The sequence below is a fragment of the Vanacampus margaritifer genome, chromosome 2, assembly GCF_051991255.1.
Source record: "Vanacampus margaritifer isolate UIUO_Vmar chromosome 2, RoL_Vmar_1.0, whole genome shotgun sequence".
NCBI classification, from domain to species: Eukaryota; Metazoa; Chordata; class Actinopteri; order Syngnathiformes; family Syngnathidae; genus Vanacampus; species Vanacampus margaritifer.
The window spans coordinates 24,656,522-24,683,308 of record NC_135433.1 but is presented as its reverse complement, the minus strand read 5'-3'; the positions used below and the strand labels follow the sequence as shown (position 1 = coordinate 24,683,308).

At 40.8% G+C, this 26,787-nt stretch overlaps 1 protein-coding gene across 2 annotated transcripts in view; it reads left to right on the top strand.

Annotated features, from left to right (window-relative positions):
- Window positions 1-1,332: 1,332 nt before the first annotated feature.
- Window positions 1,333-26,787, top strand: part of LOC144043318 (xylosyltransferase 1-like) — a 29,877-nt gene continuing 4,422 nt past the window's right edge. The window contains exons 1-8 of one of the 2 annotated variants that reach the window (XM_077556811.1): window positions 1,333-1,928; window positions 16,362-16,764; window positions 19,934-20,109; window positions 20,197-20,399; window positions 22,734-22,814; window positions 22,880-23,096; window positions 23,426-23,602; window positions 24,622-24,890. In XM_077556811.1, the coding sequence (XP_077412937.1) occupies window positions 1,662-1,928; window positions 16,362-16,764; window positions 19,934-20,109; window positions 20,197-20,399; window positions 22,734-22,814; window positions 22,880-23,096; window positions 23,426-23,602; window positions 24,622-24,890 (1,793 nt within the window). In that variant the 5' untranslated portion in view covers window positions 1,333-1,661. The remainder of the gene's footprint in view (window positions 1,929-16,361; window positions 16,765-19,933; window positions 20,110-20,196; window positions 20,400-22,733; window positions 22,815-22,879; window positions 23,097-23,425; window positions 23,603-24,621; window positions 24,891-26,787) is intronic. The other variant, XM_077556812.1, reaches the window with a different exon arrangement.

The following is a 26,787-nucleotide window of genomic DNA, read 5'->3' as shown; positions in this document are numbered from 1 at the left end:
CGGTCCCCGGGGCCTCCTGCTGGTGGGACATGCCCGGAACGCCTCACCAGGGAGGCGTCCAGCAGGCATGCTAACCAGATTAGCGTCAGACATTAACGCTGGTCCGAGGGCAAGTATGCTGCCGTGTCGTACCGATGCCAACAACGGAAACATTTTGGTCACCAAAATTGGCCCAAAGGTGCATTGTTGCTTTCTGGCCAAAACAGGATGTTGTGGGTTAGCAACATGTCGCTAGCGTCGACAAGTCTGTTCGCCACAAGTGGCAGAGGGACCACGAAATGGTGGCAAGGAATGAGGGCAGGGACACAAAGTGAAACTCTGTCACCAGATTATTAAAGGAAAAAATGTGCGAACAACAACTAGACGTTGATGAGAACTTTATTCGTCATATAAGTCCAAGTTGGAGGACACAACATCTTCTTCAAAGAACAAAAGCACAAGTGAACTAACAACAGTAAAAGAGAAGCGCTTCATTCTTTGGAGCCAGACATTTATGAGGCATCGTTACATGCTGTGCTGTGGAAGACAAGATAAGATGTTGGTAAGTGATATTTTTAACCATTTGTTATCACGTGTTTGTTTTTATGTTGGTCTTTCAAAATACATATTCTCATAAAAACAGCCGGTGGTTCTGTAAAGTTTGGTGTCCGCTGCCTTTACATAGCTTACATTTAAAATATATATATTGTGCATTGTTGGAATGTCAGTGCTTACTAAATGTTTGAATAACTTAGTAATTTGTTTATTTTCTGAAGCATTTATATTCGTTTGTGCAAAAAGTAGCCATGACTGTAATCCTACTAATAATTTAGCAGAATAATTTTTATCGCTGAAAGCTCTTATGTCACAATTTGATAGTAAATTCCGTATTTTTTCTTCACAAATCTATACTATTGGTCAGTCCACAGTGTGATCACTACTGGCAGTCTGGCACCACTCTTGACCTTTACCCGCCACATTTTCTCTAGTTCTTCCTTCAAGTCCTAAGTATTTCTCCAGCTTCTTGTGTTCCGTTTTGTGGATGTTGCCATCATTCAGATTCGTACATCTATCATGACTGACTGCTGTCTTTTGATGTTTATCCACCACCACTATGCCAGGCTGGTTAGCTAGCAGCAGTTTGTCAGTCTGAATCTGGACGTCCCACAGGATCTTGGTCTGCTTGTTTTCAACCACCTTCAGTGGCTTGATTCTGGACCTCTAAATTATCTCTGGGTCATCCTACCAGTACCTCTAGCCTTCTCTTCGTGGAGGTGTCCCATTGAGGACACCCATAACAAAATACTGGGGATATGATATTTTCAGAATTTGAAGTAGACAAAAATAGAGATCTCTACATAAAATTTGTTGACGATTAAGTTTTCTGACGTGATGTAAAGCTTTACCTTAACTAAGGTTTTAGACGGTCTCTTTTGGGCTTTTTTATTTTTTTTGCTGTCTCATCTGTCAGTTGTGAAGAAGGACGAACAAACCATTAAAGCACAGTTGATGAGGTGAGAGCGCTTGATTCTGGCGGCCACGCGTGGGCATCCGCCCGCCGCACTCTCTCTCCTCTTTCCCCCGCTGTGCCAAAATCCCTCCCCTCTTCCCTGGTCCTCCCCCAGTCGTCCGCCGCCGCCAGCCGCTTCCAGCAGCCGCTCTGAAGCGGCGTCGAGGCGGCCATGAAGGCTCACGCTTGTCCCCGCAGTCTGGCCCACCGCCTCCGCTCACGGTCGGCGGTGGCGGCCGCCGCGCTGGCCGTGCTGCTCATCCAGACCCTGCTGGTGTGGAACTTCAGCAGCCTGGACGGCTCGCCCGGCGGCCGTGAGAAGCGAGCCGTCGGCCCCGACAAAGCTGACGGGCAGCCGCCCAGGAGCGGGCTGCAGAGGAGGAGCGAGCCGCCGCCGCCGGAGCTCGGAAACGCCGCCGGCAGACACAAGCTACGAGCCGTAAGTCCACTCTTTGTCCGTGTGAGTGGATGTCTGATGAGTGTGTTTGGACGCGTGTCAGTGATGTGCGAGCGGCGGATGTCGTGCTTTTGCAGCTGCAACTAGCGGGCAGAAGTCCAGTCAGAAAAGAGGCAATTTAACGTGGCATCAGCTTGCCGGGGAGCCCATTCGTCTGTTGAAAAACGTTCACTAACACTCCATGACAGCCGCAAACGGGGTTGTCAGACTTTCAAATGAACGCCGATTGGCTGATGTCGTCACCAATTTTCTGGAAATATGGCCACTCTCACAATCTATAGTAAAGCACCTGTAAAATACTGAAGTCGAAAAGTTTGCCAAACGAGTTTGGTGAGTAGATTGAGATCGTTGAATGTTTTTTAACCTTGACATCCAAGTCATTTCAATGAACTTGGACTTGGCTTCATGTTGAGTTAGCTGGTCTGATATCAAAAGTTCATTAATTAATACATGGAAATGCAAACCTTAACTCAAGACTTCCAAATGACTACATTTGTACAACCTATGGTAAAATAAGTAATTTATTAACTCTTTCACTGCCAGACGTTTTCATAAACGGGTTGTTCCCAGTGCCAGCCGATTTAAGCATTTTGACTGATCTTTCAAGGTCCACAGAAAATGTTGTGTTTGGACTATGGAAACGCACATACTACCAAATGAAAGATTGGACTCTCATCTTTCATCAGAAAAATCAACAATAGAAAATGGTTACTTTCACCGAAATTCTCTGTTTTGAAACAAAAAACGGAGAAAAAGAGCTTTTTGTGAAACAATGTTATTTCATGCACTCTAGTGAATTGTACACTTCTTTTTGTCCATGAATGATGCCACAAACACCTAAATAGTGCTTTACTTCTGTAATACACCACCACCAACAATGAAAAAGTGTTTTTGGATTGCAAAATACGTTTATTTCCATTGAACAGTGTAACAATTTGACAAAACAATTTCGCAAACTATTTACAAATGTGTGCAACTGTGGTACTACTTACAATTATGTGGATGTTTCAAATACAGTTTTTCTTTTTGTAACGCTCTCCTGCGTGCAAGGAGACACCGCTGGACTCGCACAACAGTTTACTTTCACTTTGTCCGTTTCGCGTCCAAACGTTACACTTTCTTGACCGCCTTTTTTTCCGGGGAATAAATAGCAAGTAGCAGACTGTACACACTCCTCCGATGAATATGCATTGGACTCGGGGCACTCTCCGTCGTCCGATCGAACGTCCGCCTGTGCGTGCTCGGTTGTGCTGCGCGTTTATGACGCCGTCATAGCCGCCGCGTCAGCGGTTCCAATTTCGCCGTCAAGCTCGGATTCACCATCATCATCATCGATGATGATCATCGTTGTCAATAATGTGCTCTTTTAGCGTTGGTCGATGCTTTTGGTCTTTGAAAAAAACGGCTCGGGCATGAGCTCCTCGCAACCGGTCGCCATTTTTCCTTTGTTTTCCATTCTGATCTCCTGCTCGACGCTCTAGCTCCGCCTCTACTGACGCCCACCCGATCTTGTCAAAAGACAGTCATCACTGCCCTCTAGGGGCCAAAAATAGTCCTTAGGCACAACAGACCTAATTGAAACTTTCACCACAGATGCGGAAGGCTTCCCCCCACCCGTTTAAAAAAAATAAATAAATAAAAAATTGGATAACGTCTTTTGACGTCATTGGCAGCCCTCCGTAGGTTTTTACTTGACGTCTTTAAACGTCAGTGGCAGTGAAAGAGTTAAAAAAAATAAAAATCACATTTACCAAGCGAGGTGTTTGGAAACTTGATATCAAATTTATTGTTATACAGTGTTTTTGGAAAGTTACTGCGCACATAGACAATGTTTTTATTATAGAAGCCATATGTGCCGTTTGTACTCTATAATAATACATGGTAATAAAAAAAATGTAAGTGTACAGTGACTTTCTGAACACCCTGTAATTACAGCAATACTGTATGTCTTGATTTTATATTTCACTAGGCAAAAACGTCAAGACATACCAAGAAACGAAAATGTCCCAAAAGTGGCAATGTAACACATGACTAATTTCAATGCTGCATTGATGAGATCAGAGAAGAGTTGAGGTGTTATTATGGATCCCACTCAAGTTCTAGGCAGGACATGGCTTCACTGCAATATGATTGACTGCTGCAAAGAGGAAAGGGTTGAATTCATAATAAGGCCTCAGTAAACAGTAGAGCTATCTGCATTCGAGTGCCCACACCTGGCCAAGGATTCATTTAATTGATGCAAAGTTATTAATAAAAAAATAAAAGTTTGTTATTTTAATTTTGTTTTATTTAAAGAGTAGAATATTCTGGAATGCAATTTTTCCTTATCAAAATTAGGCCTATCAAAATGAACGCATTAATTTGTAGGCCTGTAACGATAATTTCTGTATCAACTTGTGGCTTGATCAATAAAATAGATCCAATCGGGGAGGTTGGACTTGATAGGGAGCCAAGACATATTCTTTTGGATGAATGGCAACAGTTTGATACACAGACTAATTGTACATTTTGCCATCTAAAAGAAGTACATTTGATTTTTCTGCCTGTCACTATACAGTGCTGGCACATATAATAAAAAAAACATTTTTCTGATGACTAAAATGTGTTTTAAAAAAAACATGGTCAACAATAATAATGCTGTGAATATGTTTCTTGTAATGATCCTTCCATTTTTAACCTGACTGCAGATTAGCTAGCCTGTACAAATTGCCTAAAAATATGTGGGCTTCCCAAACAGCCATTCCAGCCATGTACAACCAGATGAAAGAGGACATTTGTGAAGGCGATAACACATCTCATTTTACTCTGCTGCTACTGAAAGTATGTAGTGTATGTAATGTGTTAATATTTGTTGAAGTGCTTCTTTTTTTTGCGGAGCTATGAGTCATTTTTATTTCAATTTTTTTTACCTAAGGTATTTTACTGACCAACTGACTGGTTGGCATATCCGCCTTACAGTTCTGAGCTCATGGTTTGAATCTGGGCTTCGGCCTTCCTGTTTGCATGTTCTCCCGTGCCTGTGTAGGTTTTCTTCCAGTATTCAGTTTTCCTCTCACATTTCAAAAACATGTATGGTTGTATGATTGACAGGCTTGGGGTGTAACGGAATACATGTACCGCCGTTACGTAATCAGATTACAAAAGAAATGTAACTGTATTCCCTTACAGTTACAGAAAAAAACATGTAATCAGAATACAGGTACATTTATTAAAAATGGGGATGGATTACTTCAAGGGATTACGATTTCTACGATGAGAAACTGAGTGCGAAAGAGGGCAAGAGAGAGACCGAGCGAGAGAAGGAGAGAGAAAGGGACAGAGTGAGAGAGAGCGCGTTATCGCCCGCGCGAGTGGGACCGTTGCTACATGTCGTGGAGGTGGGAACGAACGAAGTGACTAGTCGCGTCCTCCACACGCGGGCAGTTTGAAAAAGCTTCACGGACGGGAGGAGGAAATGGCGACCGGTATTCACTGGAACTGGAAAGTTTGAGCTAAGAGCGGCATGCTGTAGCTGTAGCTTCTTGCTAGCTAGCCCGCTAGCCTACAACCATAATGTTGTTACACCTTCCAAACAAATCTTCCTCCCACCAATTCACTATTTAAACATCATACACAACATATACACGGCTAAACTTGTGACTGGGATAAAAGTTAATTTTGCAGTTGATGTCACGCATCGTCATCCTCATTGGATGACTGTATCTATCTATCTATCTATCTATCTATCTATCTATCTATCTATCTATCTATCTATCTATCTATCTATCTATCTATCTATCTATCTATCTATCTATCTATCTATCTATCTATCTATCTATCTATCTATCGATCTATTTATCTATGTATCTATGTATCTATGTATCTATCTATCTATCTATCTATGAGGTGTGGTTGCTTTCAGTGACAGTTCGAAAACAGCATATGGCCTTCAATCAATCAATCGCCTACATGCTTTTTAATTACACAAGGATTTTTGCTATTTGTAGGCTGTCCCTATCACCCGCAAATAGCAGGGGCACAATGTATAGAATATATATTGTGGTGATATTTATTTTTATTTTGTCTTCATGAGCATACTCAATATTGGAGTAATCCAAAAGTAATCCAGTTACATTACTTTAATATTATGGTACTTGGATTACGTTACTAACTACATTTTTTAGCAGATAACTTGTAACTGTAATGGATTACATTTTAAAAGTAACCCTCCCAACCCTGTTAGGGGGTGACCAGTTCTCGCCCAATGACAGCTGAGATAGGCTCCAGCACACCTTCCACCTGTTAGGAGGATAAGCGGTTCAGAGAATGGATTGATATTTTATTGTTCAACATTTCAATTTTAACATTCAATAACCTTGAGAATTGAAAGATAATTGCACTTAAAGCTGCAATGTGGAACTTTTTTTCCCCCAAAATAACTTTACAGTAAGCTTTTTATTTGACCGTTTATGAGTGAAATGCCTTCTAATCATTACCTTAGCTTTTCACAATGGGTACTCCTGCAAGCCTCTCGCCAATAGTTTTCAGACTAGAATCGGGTTAGAATTTCCCGCGCACTGTCTGCGGATGTAACGTAATGTGCGTGGTGTGTATGTGAAGAACGGTATGTGCCGTTTCATTTTTCGTCAGCAGGTGGCAGTAGTGATTTAAAATGGAATATTCTACGTTGAGTAGCTTCAACAAGGATGTATTTTAATTGTGTTTGCTTTAACATCACTAATCAGTGGGATTAAAAAAAATAAACAAATATATAAACAATACTATTAGTTATTGTGAAAGTTTCTGGAAGAATATATCGTCCTAAAAAATTCCTGTTTTACCTGCTGTTTGCGCCTTGGCCTCTTAGGGGCAGTGTTGTGCAGCATGTAGATGCGTAACACCACAGAAGAAGACATTCACAATTGAATGGCATCGATATAACTCGTTTCTCATAGAAGAGCAAGAAGATGCCTGTGGATATTGTGCTAGCATCTGTCTGTATTTGTTCGTACAGCATTTGCGTGTGAATATTCCTCATTTGAAGACAGATGACAACAGCAACTTCGATGCTAATTTTTGTTAGCTTGTGAGTGGGGTTTTACATTGTGTGTTACATTGAAGCTGACGCGTTGAAGTGAGCTTGGAGGGTTTCCCTCCATGGTTGGGAGTCTCAGGTGAAGAGTGAAGTCTTGCGGTTTCGCGTCGTTGGTTCTTGTTTTGCTTTGTGGGGATTCAAGGCGAGGGCGGGGCCCGTCATCTCTTTTACATCCTTTCATTACGCTTCGGCCCGTTCCTTCTCATCTTCCCTTTGTGTGCGTGTGTGTGATGTGACTTGTAAAAGTGTGGAGGCAGAGACGCGGCTGCCGGCTGACGTCTGAGGAGAGGAGGTGAAAAGGATGTCAGGGTGACACACGATAGCGGTGAATTCAACAAAATGGTCAGCGTCGTCCTTAAAAGGTGGGCCATTCTCCCATGATGCTTTGCAAGCCGCTCAGGCAGGAGATGAACTTAACACCGATTTGTCGTCAAATGGTCGTAAATGTCAGGTGTGGTTACGACTCCATGGAGGCCTGTGGAACGTATAATTTGTATAATGTGGTTGACTTGGGCGGCATGGCGCACTAGTGTTTAGTGCGTCTGCCTCACAGGTGGGCGGTTCTAGGTTCCAGTCTTGCCTCAAGTGTTTTTTTACCCTCCTGTTAGCATGCTAGCTTGTTAGCTTCATTCAACACCAACGCAGTGTCCATGTTGTGGGAGTTTTTTTTTTGTCTCTGTGCCCTGAAGTTGACTGGCGACGAGTGTTTAGTTTGTCTATTTGTGCTATGTCATGAGCTGGCGACCAGTCAGTTGTTTAGCCATATGTACCTCACACTTTGCTGGTGACCAATCCAGGGTGTACTCAACAAATCCTCCTTCTTGAAGGTGGCGCTAGAAAGGCTGAGTCATCATTCCAAGTTGACTAACGCTTTTGGGACATGTAAAAGGTCACTGAAAGGTGACTGTGACATGATGAAAGGTCACTTGCCGGTCGCCACGGTGACGGTGCCCCCGGCCAAGCATGGCGCTCACCTACGACGGGGAACAATCATTCTTCTCTGGTCTTTGGTTTATGCTCTCGGGACCCCTGCCGTCCGCTCGCTCACCTACCGACCTGTCACTGGGCACATTTATGTGTTGCGTTGCCACAGCAACAGTCGAGCGGACGCCGCACTGACACTGCTGAGACAACTTCACAATACATGTGGATGACTTTTGCAATAACAACTTGTGAAACTAGTAGTGTTTTTCTCAGGTCAGGCTTCCCCAATCCTGGTCCTCCAGGGCTGGAGTCCTGCAAGTTTATAGATGTTTCCGTACTCCAACACACCTGATTCTCATATACAATCATCTGCAGAAGCCTGATAACGATCCGCATCTTCGGAATCAGGTGCGTTGGAGGATGGAAACATCTAACACTTGCTGGGTTTGGACCCTTGAGGACCAGGATTGGGCAAACCTGTCTCAGATCAACAACACTTCTTGTTTTCAACATTGGCCCTGACGTTATCCCTGCTTGGACAAGTTGTGTATGACTTTTAAAAGGACTTCTTTTTTTTTCAAAAGCAACTCCTGTTCTTGTCAGCTCAACAAAAATAAAGAACATGTGTTTGCGCTTTCCCGTGGACCAATTAGAACGTCTTTGACTGCTGTGTCAACATGTTGCCTTCAAGAAATCGCAGCAGGAGCCCAATGCAACACAACTTGTAAAAATGTTCTTTTGCTTTGCAAGGAAAGCAGGCTGCTTTCCACTTTTCTTCTTCTGGGATTTGCTTTATTTCTTTTGAAACCGTTCATGATTTGAAAAAAAAAAAATACAATGCATCAACTTCCACAAAAACATTCTGTTAATCATCATTACAGATACTGCAAAAAAAGAAAAGTGCTTCTTTTTAGAGAATCCTGAAATGAATAAATTTGCATTTTAAATGTGTATAAAATGAGCAGTCAAAGTGCCACATCCGACCCATTTTTCACATGATGTAATATTTTTGCATTCATTTTGCCAAACTTTTCTAAAATTTGGTCATTAAAATGTAGTTCATGTAGTTTTTTATTCATATTTCTTATTAAATCAAAAATAATGAGAATAATATATAAATATGGCATATGGCAATGTGATGTGAGCTGTTCTATATTAGAAAATGCAAAAAAAAAAATTGGATACATTTATTTATTTAATCATTTTACTTTTAACGTATTTATTGTTTTTTAAGGATTATTTTATACAAAGCACTTCAATACAACTGCAGTTAAAGTGCTTGTTCAATAAAGTAAAGTTGATATGAATAATTGGTTTGTTTGTTAACTGTAATAATGAAATATGACACATTTAAATAGGTACCAATAACTATTCATTAAAATTGAGAATGAAAGATGCAAATTTTATGATCCAAAGAAAAACTGTACATATATTTGAATCATTTTTGTCTACCTCTTGTATTGTACTAATGACCTGGCCCATCTGTGCGTTTTAAAACATCACATCAATATTTTTTATTTATTTATTAAATGTTTGCACAGTCCTGGTGTAGACAAAAAAAAAAGTAAAAAAAAAGCCGGCCATCTGTGATCCGAAAGCTAAATGGACGCCTAAAACGAGGATGAAGAAGAAGAAAAAGCTTTCCCACCAGCCGGATGAGCCAGGATTACGGCGAGATTATAATCTATCGCGCTATTCTCCGCACAACAACTTTTCATAATGCCGCTTTCTGGTTTTCTTGTCGGCGTGCTGACTTCAGGAGACGTTTACATCACTTTAGGAGAGAAAAGTTTTGTACAGAAAAATAAGACACTTAAAATTCAATATTTTCCCTCATATGGACTTGTGGAGGTGGAAAGACAAAAAGATGACGTTTGTGCGATGATTGATCCATGAGAATCAGATTAGTGCCTTTCAGTGCCATCAGAAGGCGACGATCCAAAGCTTCTTACCGGACGCTGTCAATCATCTGCTGCAGGATACAAATGTTCAGCACGGAGATTTATATCAGCGCTGGGACACACTTCCAACAAAACAATGACTTTTTTTTTTTAAAGGGCATTTGTATTTGAATTAGGCAGTAGTAAGAGTCTAGTTAATGCAAAAAGAAAAAATGGTGTATTATGTACGGAGGTGTAAATGTTCAAATGAGCAGGATTACAATCCAGAATTACAATCCCAACCAATAAACATTTAATCCTGAAATATTTATTGCATTAATTTGTCCCCCCCCCCCCCCTGTAAACTGGTTAATTAACATGTACATTTTTTTCCATTTACCACAATAATTGAATTATTGGAAATAATGCCATTGAAAAAAAATACTGACATAAGTAATTTTACAAATACACGGTACATTGTTTTTAGTTTATTAAAAGATTGGGTGAGTATTAATGATTGAATTAATAACAAAATCAAGGATTTGCTTGACTTTCATTATTAACTCATTGACTGGCAGCCATTTTGAAAACAGACTTCTAAGATGATGGTTTTGGTGCATTTTATGACTTTTTACATATTCTCTCTCTCTCTCTCTAATACTCCCTTCCTTCATCACGTGTTTGCTTTTTCCATTCTTTAGTCGTAAGCAGTAAAACATGAAGTAGTTTCACCAAAAACGGGTGGGAGCACATTACACCATTTTGAAAATCGCTCCCGGTGTGCTTCAGGAATGATTTTAAGGTGCTTTTATTATTTTTTAAAAGTCTTAATGGTCTTTGGCCATCTTATTTATCGGAGCTGCTTCTACCGTATCAGCCCTCGCTGCTCCTGAGGTCCTCTGGCAGCGGCCTTTTAATTGTTCCTAGGGTGAGGACCAAAACACACGGTGAGGCTGCATTTAGCCACTGTGGTCCTCACCTATGGAGTAGCCTGCCGGAGGGCATCAGGGCCGCAGACACTAGTGATGTTTTTAGGAGGAGGCTCAAGACACACCTTTTTAGTTTGGCCTTTAATTCATCTTTTTTTGTTTTTCCTCCTATTCTGTTTTCTTCTCGCGTTTCACTTTTTAGCTTTAGTGTTTCCTCTGGGAGGGATGGCTGGTCTTCTCCTGCGGGCGGGCGGTCGTCCCGGGGGCCCCTTGTGGTATGGGTGTTTTAATTGTTCAGCACCTTAAGTTTCGTTTTTTTTAATGCTATCAAAATTAAAGCGTTAACTGATTAATTAATCACCCAAAATTATCGCATTAATCATAAATTAACGCAGATTCATCGCACTATTCATTTGGACCATAGATTATCCTTTAGCGTGACAGCGGATGGCTACGTTTAAGGTAGCACAGATTGTGTTTTAGCAATAAACATAATTACATGCATTAAAGTAAAGCATTTAATAAATGTTTGCGTATCACATTTAGAATATTTGTTCATATCAAAATATTAGGATCATTTTTTTCCATGGTGGCACGGTGGCTGTCTGGTTAGCACGTCCGCCTCTCAGTGCAGAGGACGTGAGATCGAGTCCGGGCTTCGGCCTTCCTGGGTGGAGTTTGCATGTTCTCCCCGTGCTTGCGTGGGTTTCCTCCGCGTGCTCCGGTTTCCTCCCACATTCCAAAAACATGCATGGCAGGTTAATTGAACACTCCAAATTGTCCATAGGTGTGATTGTGAGTGTGGATGTTTGTCTCTGTGTGCCCTGCGATTGGCTGGCAACCAGTTCAGGGTGTACCCTGCCTACTGCCCGAAGCCAGCTGGGGTAGGCTCCAGCGCCCCCCACGACCCTTGTGAGGACTAAGCGGTAAAGAAAATGGATGGATTTTTTTCCTTTTAAAATTATGCAAATATTTAATTGATTAGAACAAGAGGAGGATGAGCGTGTGCAGTGGATCAAAAAATGTTGAAGACGTCCTCATAACATTAACTCATTGACGGCTATAAACGTAAAAAAATTATTTAACTATTTCTATTAGTTAAACATTTTTTTCCACTTTTGTTAACAATAGTATGAAAACCGTTTTTTTTAATTGTACATTTAGAGCAGATATGAAAATTGTGATTAATCGCGAGTTAACTAGTGAAGTCATGCGATTAAAAACTTTAATCGCCTGACGCCCTGAATTTTGTAATAATCTTTTCTTTTTTCATTGATTCACTGCCATTGACGGCTATAAACGTCAAAAATTCATTTGAACTATTTCTATTAGTTTAACATTTTTTCCCACTTTTGTTAACAAGACTATGAAAACCTAGAATTTTTTTTATTGTATATTTAGAACAAATGTAAAATTTGTTAATGAGTTAACTAGTGAAGTCATGCGATTAATTACAATTGAAATTTTTAATCGCCTCTTGCCCCTAATTTTTAATAATCTTTTTTTTTTAATTAATTTATGGCAGTGAATGAGTTAAATGTCAAAAGAATGTACACATAACCAGTGCTCTTCAAATTTGGTGGGAATTTTTGGGGGGGATAAAAAAGCCATTTTTTCATTAAACGATTAATCGTGATTAATCAAAATTCTAAAATGTGATTAATCTGATTTAAAAATTGACAGTTCTAGTATCAATGCATGAAAGGTGCTATATTAATAAAGTTTGATTGATTGATTGATTGATTGAAAAAAAAAGCATGTCAAGGACAACAAACCTTGACACTAATATATTTTATATTATTACTTGACGAATGTGGCGTTTTCTCCACTTTTTGGTCAGAATTGTTTTTTTTTTTTTGTGGGGGGGGAACCAACTAATGTTGAAGTGATGCTTTTGTGACACCCCAAAACTAGAAAAACACAAAGACATCAGTGAGAAAAGGCTTTTTGATGACAAAATAATCATAGTCCTAGACTCCAGTTAAACATCAATGTTTTTTTTATATGCTGTTTGCTATACACTCCATCAACATTGTCATCTTTTCGCACGATCGATGACCTATTGTGACACATATCCTGTTTATACCATACCACATGTACTCTGCTCGAGTCTCAGCTGCCTAAACTTGCCCAAGTTCTTAAATGTTGGCATTTCGCTCTCTCGTGACCAGTGTGTTGAGCTGAGTTTCACCGTCAAATCTTTGTCTTCTCCTCCAAATCTATGCTGGTCTCAAATCCAAAATGATGCAACGGCGCCATCTGCTAAAATGAATTGTGGCCCTTAAACACAAAAGTTTGTCCACCCCTGCTCGATATGCTTGTTTGTGTGAGTGGGATCCGTACGTGGCTGTAAACTTTCTTCTTTTTTTTAAATCCAAACAGCTCAACGTCAATGTGCTGACTGTTCTCACTTAAGGTGCTCTGTGTGTGTGTGTTTGTGTGTGTTGGCCTCCGACCAGTGGCGCCATCGTGCAAACTGAATGACGTTGACCTGATGCCAGCTTGGAAACATATTCAACATCAAATTTAACGCGACCTGCTTACATTAATTTCACAAGAAATAAAGTCTTATCACAGCAAACAATTGACTGGCTTCCAGGTGACAAATTTGAACCCGCAACCACTTGACAGCAAGGCAGACGGTCTACCCACTCGGCCACCCTGCTGCCATTCACAAATTTGTCTGTCTTTGCTTCGCTGTGTCCAATCCGCCCGCCTGCCGGCAGTTCCTCCAAGCTGACGTTACACTTGACTTAATGAACGGCTGCGTGCGGAGCAGGTGACCATACACGCGGTGGACACGCCCTCGTGCGTGCGCTTGCGTGCGTGTGTCACACACGTTCACTTAAACACACGCACTCACACTAAAGACGGATATAGGACGATGTGGAGGATGGAAATAGACACCAAAGGCATGCGGGTTAGCGCGCGCACACACACGCACACACACACACATTGTGGCGAAAGGAAAGTTGGTCATCATTGAATCCACCTCGGTCACACTTGCACAACGGGGTTAAAGGTCATCTATTATTATCGTGCAGGAAGTGAAATGCTAGTGGCTGCACATCCTGTTTGGCGATAAGCCTTCGTAACATTTGAAAGGCCAAAAACATCTTTCGGACTGCTTGCAATGACACGTCGTTTGAATTTGCATTCAAGATGTGTGTGACATCATTGTGGCTCGTCAGTTACGAATATCTGCAACATAGTTGTGCCATTTATGTGTATGAGGATAGGAAGGATGTGGTTGTGGATAGCTGAAAAGTTCTTTTGGCTTTTACGTCATTGAGAGTCCTTGAATATTTTCCTTTCTTGCATTCGTGTAGTTATTTTTTCCCCTACATCTGGCTTTTTATTGTGGGTCTATTTGACCACGTTTATGTTGAAAAATGTTTTTATTTTTATTGTCAGAAACAAAATATTCTTTTTTTTAAATAGTTGACATTTTATTATATGTTTGCAATATACAATTTGGTATATTAAACACCGACCTGCTATGACACAAAGATGCTGTATATGAAATTTCTTAAAAATACTACACATCAATATTTCTGGGTTTTCCAGTAGACACAGAAAGAAGTATTACATATATGATCAATTGTCTTTTTTATGCTTAAGCATACAGAAGGTCACACTGACCCCTTTAAAAATGCTTTGCGTACCAAATAAACCAGTGATACTTACTTTTTTTTTTTTTACAAGAGCCACATTAGCAGAGCAAAGTCAAGGTGGGAGCCACTTTAGCGTCAATATATCAAATGTCCGAACCCAACAATGAGCTGGAACACCGACGGGAGCACGCCGGGTTGCCATGTTTGACAGTTGCCTCCTTTTTGAAAACATTACTTGAGATGAAAGGAGACTTTTAATGTGGGTATTTGCATCTTAATGTTTGTCATATATTTACGTAGCAGAATATTAAAAAAAAAATGGACTGTTTTCATATGGTTAAGTTGCCACTAGGCATGTGCCGATATTACATTCTGAGTGAGCAAAATATCGCTGTGTCACTGTATTGCGGTATTAAAACTAAAGATCAAAAATGTACTTTTTTGAAATATTTGGATAGATAAAAACATCAATTTTTGCATTGAACACAACGGATTTATTTTTACAAAATATAGAATATTTGCTACATTAACAAACATGTGCATGTTAAAGGGATTACAACACGCAATTTTAAGCCCTTCCACAGTTAACTATAGGCATACAATGATTAAATCTTACCTTCGATACCATGGCAATGTATTTTTTTAAATGAAATATTAGGTATTTTGCGGGCTATTTTTCAAATGCGGAAGTAAAACTCCCAGTTCAGTAAAACCCCGCCTCTCCCCGTGTGGTTGCCCCGCCCCTTTCGTCCGAGCCGCCTGCTTCTTTACATGCGGAAATTGGATGGATGTTCAATTCTTCAATAAACATTTGAAACAAAACGTCTCCTTGCCGCAATAAATCGTAGTGGAGGAAAACACTTCGGTAATGTTTTTAGTGAGGAATAAGCACTCTAACATGAAAAAAAGCTCCAGAAAGTTGTTTTTTCACGTTGCTATCCCTTTAACTTATTCACTGCCATTGACGGCTATAGACGTCAAAGATTCATTTGAACTATTTCAATAATTTAACTTTTTTTTCTCCACTTTTGTTAACAAGAGTATGAAAAGCTAGAATTTTTTTATTGTACATTTAGAACAGGTAGAAATTTTGTGATTAATTGTGATTTAACTTAGCCTGACGCCCTAAATTTTTAATAATCTTTTCTTATTATTTTTTTTAATCACGTCAGGCGATTACATTTTTTAATTGTAATTAATTGCATGACTTCTCTAGTTAACTCATGATTAATCACAAATTTTATATCTGTTCTAAATGTATAATATTTTTTTTTCTAGGTTTTCATACTTTTATTAACAAAAGTGGAAAAAATGTTATACTAATAGAAATAGTTCAAATTATTATTATTTTTTTTTACGTCTATAGCCGTCAATGGCAGTGAATGAGTTAAGTTAAAATACATAATTTTTTTTTTTTAGGACAATGCAAACTGCTAGGGTCACCCATGTGTATCCCCCTTAACCCTCCCTTCTTCTTACCTCCTCCTTGTCTGTGCACAAGCTCACTTGAGAATGAGAAAAAAAAGTTAATTGAAGGCAATTAACTTCAAAGAGGCCACTAGTTAAAATGGGTAGAACTGTTATCTGCACATGCCTAGAACTTGCCACTCAAGTCGCCAATTAAAGCTAGACGAGCTGCATGTGGCTCACGAGCCGAGCAATGAGTATGACTGAAATAAAGAGAGAAATCGCTGGCCTCGAGTGCAATCTTCATACCTCATTTGTAAAAATAACACCTTCAAGTGTAGACTGACTAAGATGACACAGGAACTTTTGGCCCGATGCCAGCAAAACAGAACAAATGGTGGCGACCAGTCCAGGGCGTCCCGTGCCTTTGGCCCAAAGTTCAGCAGCTAACCCGCCCCTCCAATGAGGACAAGCGGCGTTCAAAACAGACGGATGGGCGCATATTAAAAGTTGAATCTCATCAAATGATAGTTGGAAAAGACGCACCTGCGCATCGTACTAAAAGTGCTCTCTGTCTCCCCCTGCAGGACGTTTACCGCTCGCACCGCCCCAAAGAGAAGCAACGGCCGTCCTCTGACAGCAACAACAACGAGAACTCGGTCCCCAAAGACTTGGACGAGGTGGACGGCGGGCGCCCTGGGGAGCGGTCGCCACGCCGGCAGGGGGCGCCGGCCACCAAAGCGCAAAACGTCCCGGGAAGAGCGGCCGAGCGAGGATGGGGCGATCGCAACCATGCCCGCGCGGCGGAGCACCCGCGGACGACAACGACCGCTCCGTCGTCCGAGTGCGAGATGAGCGGCAAGGAAGTCATCTCGGCGCTATCGCGGGCCAAAAGTCGCGAGTGTCGTCAGCAGATAGCCGACGTCTACTGCCGCCACAAGAACGACCTCCTCATGCCGGCAAAACTGCCCACGTACTGCCCCCTGCAGGGTGAGATGAGCACGCACACACAAGGGTGGGGGTCAGAGTTCGAATAAGGTTTGCTATAGTTACTCTGTCCCCATGCAAGGCTGACTGGCGCAACTTGAGTTTACGCATGTCCACGTGAAGCCGACGTTTGTCTTGGCTGCTGTTCGCATGTTCGTGTGGCCGTGGCCCGGCGTGCATGGGGGCGTGTCCTTTGTCCAAGCAGAAAACGTGCGCACGTGTGGGATCCTCCGCCGTAATTACACCCGCATCACGCACACGCTTATTCTGGGATGTGCTGACTAATGACTTCCATGTCGACCGACCGAGCTTTTTTTTTCATCACGGGCCCCACCCGAAGCCAAAACCAACTAACCCCCACCACCACTGACCCCCATCCCACCCCCAGGCTTCAGGCAGGGCGGGAGGCTCGGCTTTGACGTGATGTTGATGGACAGGCGGTGGTGGCGGCAGGGGCCACGCCCTCCCCACCGTCAGCCGGCCTGTACTTAGTGGTGGCGATACCTCAAGCACCGTGCACGCCCTGGCAGCCCACGCCAGTCAGGCAACACGTGATGATGGGAACGACACAGATGAGCATACATTGGAGCCGCATGGGGTGGGGGGGTTTGGGGGGGCTGCATTGGATTTTTTTTTTTAAAGGACCCATGGGACAACTCATTCATAGGTGATGTGAAAGAAAAAAAAGACTAGACTAGACTAGACTAGGGGGCTGGGTTGTGGTGGGGGGCGTAGGGGGAACGGGGGCTGGTGGGCCCTACGTGGCCCGGGGGTTGTGCCTTGGCGCTGCCGCAGCCTGGGGTGGTGGTGGTAGGTGGTGTCTGGTCAGTGCTGGATTTCACTTTTCTTTCTTTTCTTTGATCCTTCCTCGGGTCTCCTGACAACTTCACGACTCTAGCGGGATTCTGAAGTATTCGTTTTAGGTGAAGGGTATGGGATTTTTAATAGGTTTCAGGTGAATTAATGAGCACACACTCACATGCACGCACATATGCACACACAGACCCGCACACGCACATAGAAAAAAAAAAAGAAAAGAAAAAAGAGAGAGCAATGATGATGACATCGAATCGGTAAGATTACCGAATGAACAATACTGATCTCTCTCTCTCTCAAAAAAAGAAAAAACTGTACTTCTTTGGCTTTGGGAATTATTGGAAATTTCAAATATTTATTTCTTAATTGGCAGATAGTGTCTTTAGACAATGATTTAAAGATAGAATTTCTATAAGACAAAAGTGGATATGAAACACACCACAACAAAAAAGGTGAGGTACTTTTTATTGTTTAAATACTGTACCGGGTGTACACGTAAAAAAACAAACAAATAGAAATTAAAATAGGATTTTTTTGTTTTCTGAGCTTGGGAATGGACAATTGCATTTACATTATTTCCTTTGAGAAAAAAGTTTCGGAGGTTGAACAATTCACAGGAATTAATTATGTTCAAACTCCGACGTACCACTGTAGTGTGAAGTGTCTTTGAGTGTCCAAAAAAGCGCTATATAAATCTAATGCATTATTACTATAAAAAAAAAAGAATACATGCATATTGAAAATATATCTTTAAAAAACTACAACAACAAATGTATGAATTAATGGAACAAACATCGATGCAGTAATTTATTTATTGTATCTACAATATTTGCAGTTAAAATGTAAAATTTGTAAGGTATGTTAAATAGTTAATTTTAATCATAATATACGCACTAATTTTTATTCCATTATTTTTAATCAAGGTAATCAATTCATTTACTGATGATGTAATGTAGAAATGTTGAACAAATGTGCATGTAACATTTTTACAAATATTTATGTAATTCCTTACAATAGTCATTAAGATTTTCATTAATGTAATCACTTAATAGAAAAGTAATAATAATTAATTAATGCAATTTAATTAATAAGTAAAAATGTGAATTTAAATGATAAAAAAACATTATAATATAATAACAGCTATTCATTTTTATACTTTGTTATATTTTTAAGAAAGTCATTTTAAAATAACCAATAATGTAAGGAAATATTTTATTTATATTTTATATTATATATATATATATTATATATTTATATATTATATTTTATTATTTTATATGTATTTTTTTAATAACAGTAAATTAATACATTTTAATATACAAATTTTAAGGAGAAAAAGTTAAATATATACACACACATATATACAGTATATATATATATATATATATAAGAATAATGATATGATATATTTCCATGATTCAGTTGATCTACAGTCAATTTAATTATAGTGAATCGAAAAGCTTAATTTGAAAATTGTTTAATTTTCTAGTATATATTTTATTATTGGATATATTGTATGTAAATACATCAATTGTTCATCGATCGATGAATAAAAGAAAATAAATACCATTATTACAATAAATAGACATATTTTAATGAACTTAATTTAGTGGAAAACACATATATTTAATAACAAATATGATCTGACTCTCATAATAAATATATCATCAAAATTCAGGAAGCTTTACCGAAAAGCTGTAAACCAGGGGTGTCAAACTCAAATTATCTCAGGGGCTGCATCGAGAAAAATATATTATTATAATATTATATTATAAGTGGGTCGGATCGGTAAAATAATGGTATGTAACTTAAAAACAATTGCCGTCAATTATACGCAGATTTTCGCTATTTGAGGGCCAGCCCTAAATTACAGAGCTCAACTGTAATCATATTGTTCCAAAAAATAACACGAATACGAAACACGTCAACATTTTGGAGTTCCGGACGTGTTAAATCTACCCGTTTTGCATAATTATTGTTCCCAGAATGCATTGTGTGATGGAGTTAATCAAGTTATAAGAACGTTAATCCTTGTCATATGTATTTGTGTTACCAGTCATTGAATTTGTGTCGTATTTAACACGTTTATGTCGGTCTATAATTTTTTTTTTTAAAACAAACTGTAACTTTAAATTGTGTGTAAAATAATGACTGCTTTTGAAATTACAGATTTATATGCTTTGATTGTGGCCGGCTGATTAATTGGTCCGACATTAAAAAACATTTCCCCTACTTTATAAAATCATCTCGCGGGCCGGATTAAACCCCTTTGCGGGCCTAATCCGGCCCGCGGGCCGTATGTTTGACACCACTGCTGTAAACTCTCCGATGACTGGCTGACTCCTCCCCTTGGCAGGTAAAGTGAGCGCGAATGTCCAATGGGACGAGGACGACGCGTCCGACTCGCCCCCCGCGTCGCCGGTGCGTCTGGCCTTCGTGCTGGTGGTGCACGGACGCGCCTCGCGCCAATTCCAGCGCCTCTTCAAGGCCATCTACCACACGGCGCACTTCTACTACATCCACGTGGACCAGGTGGCACACATGCATGCACGGTGACATCTTCACGCGCAATGACATCACCGCACGCACACACTGAGCTGACCGGCGTGTCCCCCTCAGAGGTCCAACTTCCTGCAACGCGAGGTGGCGCTTCTGGCCCGCCAGTACGCCAACGTGCGCGTGACGCCGTGGAGGATGGCCACCATTTGGGGCGGGGCCAGCCTGCTGAGCATGTACCTGCGCGCCATGGAGGACCTCCTTGACATGCGCGATTGGTCCTGGGACTTCTTCGTCAACCTCAGCGCCGCCGACTACCCCGTCAGGTGAGCTTCCTCGCACGTGCCAAGATGTCAACGTAATCTATATGAGTCATTTGCATGTACTTCAAGTTGTGAACTTCATTAGTGGAACCTGTTTATAATAATAATAATCTGAATTGTTCATAGATCAAAGTAATGTTTCCCATGGAGATGAATGAAAATGCAATTAAGGCATTCCTTACTTAACTTATTTTATATTTAATTATTTGTTAACTCTTTCACTGCCATTGACGGCTAAAGACGTCAAAGTTCCATTTTATTGGACTGGCAGTTAACACATTACTTTTGGTCTTTTTTGGGGGGAGGCTCACTAACAAGATATAAATACACTCAATTCATTTCAGTGCCATGTGAACAACATTTTTTGTCAAACTTGATCTCTTCCGCTCACAGATCCCTCTGGTGCATTGCAACAACATCACGCGGCTCAGTCTAATGCTAAGGGTAGCATCTGTGACAATTTGTAAAATAATACAAAAAAGGAACTCTGAATATGCATTTTTGTTACTTTTCATGGAAAAGGCATGTGAAGCAAGAGGAAAAATTAGCATCTTCACATCATCAAACTTCATTTGGGACCCATAACATTAAACACATTTTAGCATTAAAAGTGTAAAAAATGTTATTTTTGAACCATTTTTTATGAGCTTTTTAATAATAACTGCCAATAATGCAAATATTCATATCAGTCAATTTTGAGTATATTCAGTGGGGTACGTCTGCTGTTCTTGATCAAATGATATGCAAATAAGCCATATATTTCCATGCACGAGGAGGACATACTCAGAGTGTTCATATTGACCGATCAGTGTCGCTCTTAGCGGTAATGGGGGGGGGGGGGGGGACAGGTCATCGGATCGGTCTCGTCATTTGCATGTCGATAGACGCCAAGCGCTTTTGAAAACCAGCACAGGGCTGGACAAAATGCAGACTGGTCGCCAGGCAACCATTCCACCATGCTACTGTTATTGAAAACATGATCCCGTTCCTAAACTTAACGGACGTTTGCTGTCATCAACCCGCAAAGCAGCGACTCACTCGCACATGCTCGCAGCTGAAATTGATGTCACAGCACCATCAATAGCTGCGACGTCAGCCAGTGCATTGACTCAGTGAGTCAATGCAAAAATAGGATGTGCGTGTGTGTTAATTGGTCATGACTATTTTTTCAAATAGATTTTTTTGTGTAGTTGAAAGTGCATCTACGCTGCTTACACTAGCAACAGTTTTTTTTTTAAAAGCAGCCAGTGTTGTTATTCAGCCATTTTCTCACTCTATTTTGCAACTTTTCCAAGCCCTCAAGCGCTTGTGAATTGAAGTGAAATGAAATGTGACCTGACCAGTGACATTTATTTCCCACTGTGAAGAAACAAACAACATGACCTGAATAGTTTTCACATTATTTTCTGTATGTGAAGAAAGGAGCCTGCTGGAAGGCAATCGCAGATCACAGATTTTCAACATTGGCACAGGCAGGAGAAAAAAAAATGTTTTCCCCTCATTTGTGATTACAAAAAAATACATTTTAAAACTTACTCTGAGAAGAAATAAAGCAAATCCCAGAAAGGGAAAAAAATAAAGCACAAAACTTGCTTTGTATAATGTCATTGACATTTGCTTTTTCTATCAGTAGGGGAGGGGGGGGGGTTGTCGAATTGCTTAAAATGAATTAATTAAATTTATTGCTAATAGGGTTTATTTTCAATCTATTTATTGACAAGCGGGACATTTATTTCAAATAAGGATTTGGATGATTTTAAGTTCAACGATGTCTCTACAAGCTTAATCATGAATCAAAATAATTGTTAATTAATTTGATAATCGATTAGTTTTCAATGAATTGTTTAACTCATTCACTCGCAGCCATTTTCACTGAAGCAACCCCCTTCACTCCAGGCTGCACAGAATATTGTGTTCTATTGCTATAAAAACATGGAACCTACCAAAAGAAAGATTAGGGTCTTTTTTATCATTTCATCATTATTCACAAATCTGTTTTAAACGGTGGGGAAAGAGCTTTTTTCAACATGGCCCTGGTTGATCTCTTTTGTTCTGCTGCCACCTGCTGGCCGTTTTTGTAATAGCGACCATTTCTTGAAGTGTTCTCTGCAGTTGAGAGGCTGCATCAAAACATAGATAAACATGAAAACGTATAAATATGTCTTTGGGACGCTTAAAACGTTTACAATAGAACGTATTCATACGTTTTTGGGAGCAAATTAGTTAATTATTGCACCTCTAGGAAATTGTTTTTGGGTGAGAAATGTGATCATGGTCAGCCCTAGTGTGTTGTGCGTTCTGATTGGCTGGCGTCTAACCTCCGCTTTGTCCTGACAGGACCAACGATCAGCTGGTGGCGTTCTTGTCCAAACATCGCCACCACAACTTCATCAAGTCTCACGGCCGCGACAACGCCCGGTGAGCGACAATCCACAAACCCCGCCCCCCTGAGGTGGCCGTCATCTTATTGGCTGTGCTGTCAGTTTCATTCGCAAGCAGGGCTTGGACCGCCTCTTCCTGGAGTGCGACACGCACATGTGGCGGCTTGGAGACCGGAAGATCCCGCAAGGCATCGCGGTGGACGGCGGCTCCGATTGGTTCTTGCTCAACCGGGCCTTCGTCGACTACGTGGTGCGGTCCACTGATGAGCTGGTCTCTGGCTTGAAGCGATTCTACACCTTCACGTTGCTTCCTGCCGAGGTAATGCTGGGAAGTAGCCCAATTATACTGTATATGCTGTGCCTTCAATATTTCAAATCATCAGATTAAAATTGATATTTGTTGTTTTCAGGTTGTGAAAGCTATGAATAAACGAGAGGCATTAACCTTGAGAACTTTTTTGGTTGTCACTTTCTGTAGCCCGTCTTATTGGCTTGCATTAGTTAACAAGCAGATTTGCCACATCCAATATGGCGGAAGCACTGACATATCACAGTGACAGGCTAATGTTCAATTAGAGGACTGTCTAGGTCACACGTGGCCACATAACTACCGATGTTGCCTAATGCGCTCTCCACTGCCCCCTGCAGTCGTTCTTCCACACGGTGCTGGAGAACAGCGCCCTCTGTGGCAGCATGGTGGACAACAACCTGAGGCTGACCAACTGGAACCGCAAACTGGGCTGCAAATGTCAGTACAAACACATCGTGGATTGGTGCGGGTGCTCGCCCAACGACTTCAAGCCTGCCGACATGCCGCGCTTCCTGGTAACGACCGCTAAAAATGCTCCAAAATTTGGAAGACATGTTCATCCTGATGACATTTTTACATTTGTTACAGCTTTTGAGTGAAATCCCCAAAACTTGCCTGTTAGTGCCTTCCTCTAGAATGTTATGCAACAATTTTGCCCCCCAAGTCAGTTTGACTTGACATAAAATTTGGTAGAAATGTCTTGGTCCTATGAGTAGGACCAAAGTCTCGAGAAGCAAGAAGGCACAGGGAGTCAGCCGTTTTTGCTTTGACATGGCCGTTTATGGTCAATTTGATGAGTTCGAGGGGTTGTTTCTGTTTGATTTTTTTGTTAAATGCAGTATGGCATAGCAACCTCAAATGTGGTAGATCTGTCAATCATAAGTAGACCCACAAAAAAAGTCTCATGAAGCCATTCCAGAAAAGACACAGGAAGCCCTCCATTTTGCTTTTGAAGTGGCCATTTTAATGATTATCTTCAGACGGCACAGTGTTGTTATTAGAACGTAAAGATTAGAGAGCGCCAGATGTATCCCGGCAGGAAGTGTTTGTCATCGGCGGATATTTCTGGGCCTCAAAAAAAAGAAGCTAGCAAAGACTCCGGTGTGTTGTGCCGTCCACTTTTCCAGCCACGCCGGGAATAACTTTGACAAATTAGCGGTGCGTCTGAGCTGCGAGCCTCTGGGAGCTGGCAGCTGATCCAGGAAGCAGCTGCTGTATTTTTAGACGCCTCCTGGCTTCTAACCCATCATTATCACAAGTCCGCCGACAGTCACGGCCTGTGCCGCCACTCCCTGCCAATGGGGGCGCCACCGAGTTAAAAAAAATGTTTTACCCCCATCACGTGAAGTGATTGATTCCAGTCAGATTTACTGCAAATCGCTAGTTTTAGGACATGCTTAGCTAACACTCCTGAACGACTTCACTAAATGACTTAGCAAGTTTTGTTTGTTTCGGTACTCGCCCACCCCTAGTTAACACAACTTCCCACCGACTTGCACACTTACTAGCTCCTCTTTGTTGTTGTTGTGGGCAGCAAACGTCGCGTCCCACCTTCTTCGCCAGGAAGTTCGAAGCCAGCATCAGCCAGGAAGTCATCAACCAGCTGGACGCGCACCTGTTCGGGGCGCCGGCGCCAGGCCAGCCGGGCCTGAGCGCGTACTGGGAGAACGTCTACGAGCGGGAGACGGACGGCGCCGACGGTCTGACGGACGCCGCGCTCAGCCACTACCACGCCTTCTCTCGCTTCGGCTTGGAGCGTGCCGCCGCCTCGCTGCTGGGACGCCGCGCGGACAACAGCTGCAGGTACCAAAACATGCGACAAACCGGACCCTCTTGGACCCGCCCGCTGCTCACGGGACTATTTGTTGCTAAGTGACATTTCCATCGCGCGATGTACAGCAGAGTGTACGTTGAATTTCCCCCTGAGGGATTCTAAACAGTAGGTATATTAAAATCCGTGATGTCATTCCGTAGAACATGATGTGGATTACTCAGCAATCCTATACTGTAATGAAGAGTGAAAAACCGCAAACTAGTTGACACCCTAACTAAAAAAAAATCTATATGAATAGTTTTAATTAGTAGTTGTCAAACTTTTTACAGCAAGGCCCACCTCAAAAAAAATATTTTTTGAAAATCCTCTTAAGTACCGACATCATGTGGTAGTGATTGTTCATCAAAGACATAACTTTTATTCCTAAAACTTTTTTTTCACATTGAAAGCCACTATAACATAATCCAGTTAACAGTGCACTTTAATGTAGCATAATAAATAAAATCCAATTAACTCATTCTCTACCATTGATGGCTTTAGACGTCAAAAATTAATTTGAACTATTTCTATTAGTTTAATTTTTTTTCCACTTTTGTTAACAAGAGTATGAAAACCTAGAGTTTTTTTATTGTACATTTAGAACAGATATGAAATTTGTGATTAATCGTGAGTTAACTAGTGAATTCATGCGATTAATTACGATTTACAAATTTTAATCACCTGAGGCCCCTAATTTTTAGTAATCTTTTAAATCACGTCAGGCGATTAATTTTTATTGTAATTAATCGCATGACTTCAATAGTTAGCTTCCGATTAATCACACATTTTATATCTGTTCTAAATGTACAATAAAAAAAATTCTGGGTTTTCATACTCTTGTTAACAAAAGTAGAAAGATTTTGAAACTAAATGCATTTTCGACATCTCTAGCCGTCAATGGAAGTGAATGAGTTAATAATGATTCAATTTAAAAATTTACTTGAAAATTAATTACAAATTGTACCTAAATAAACGTTTGAGAACGGTTTTAAAAAAGTGTTGTATTTAAAAGTTCAATACAATTGAACTATACTTAACATACTGGATTCAAAAGCCTCTGCAACATTAAGCACACTTTGAACATTTAATTCTGTGATTTTTTTTTCTCACATAGCACCATAACAGAGGGAACCCATAACTTCAATTTTATTTTACATTAGCCTTCAAAATAAATGCCTTGCAGGTGATTTCATTGTGTAAGAAAATGCAGCAGCAACATATACACCAAGTATCTTCTTATTTGCTGGGATTTGGTGCCATCTTGTGGCATGAAAATAACACACAATAAAATGCTGAGAACTGCGACTAGGTGAGTTTTCAGTGTATAACAGAGTATAAGTTAAAGAATGCTAATAGTGAACCACAAATATCCTGAAATTGAGTAACCACCTCAGAAAAAAATGATGTGAAATGATTTCAGGTCCTTTTTCATCACATTTCTATTTGTAAACATAACACAAGCACAACCCATAGTTGTGTTTAATTCATATTTATTTGTATAGTCTCGCTTTATATGTTCCTATCTATGTTCCTTTGGTTTTAGCTGTGTTGCTGAACATTTCACGTCAATTTAAAGTCTAACAATGCGCGTTTGCGTGTGTTCCGATTTCATTTTGACTATGTTGGCAACTTGGCATCAACGAACGCTCAAATGTCCCATGACGGCGAGATCAACAGTAGCCAACGTTTGCTAACGTTAGCTCTTATCGCCGCACAATCGGCCTTCAGTTTCTGTGAGTGTGCGTGTGTGTGTTTGGATTGGACGCCCTCACACGCGACAAGGAAGTTCTTGTTAGTGTTTGGGTGGGACCTGAGACTCCTGCATGTGTGTGTGTGTGTGTGGTGAATAAAGACTTGTCTGTTTCAGAAGTGTAAAAATCATTGCAT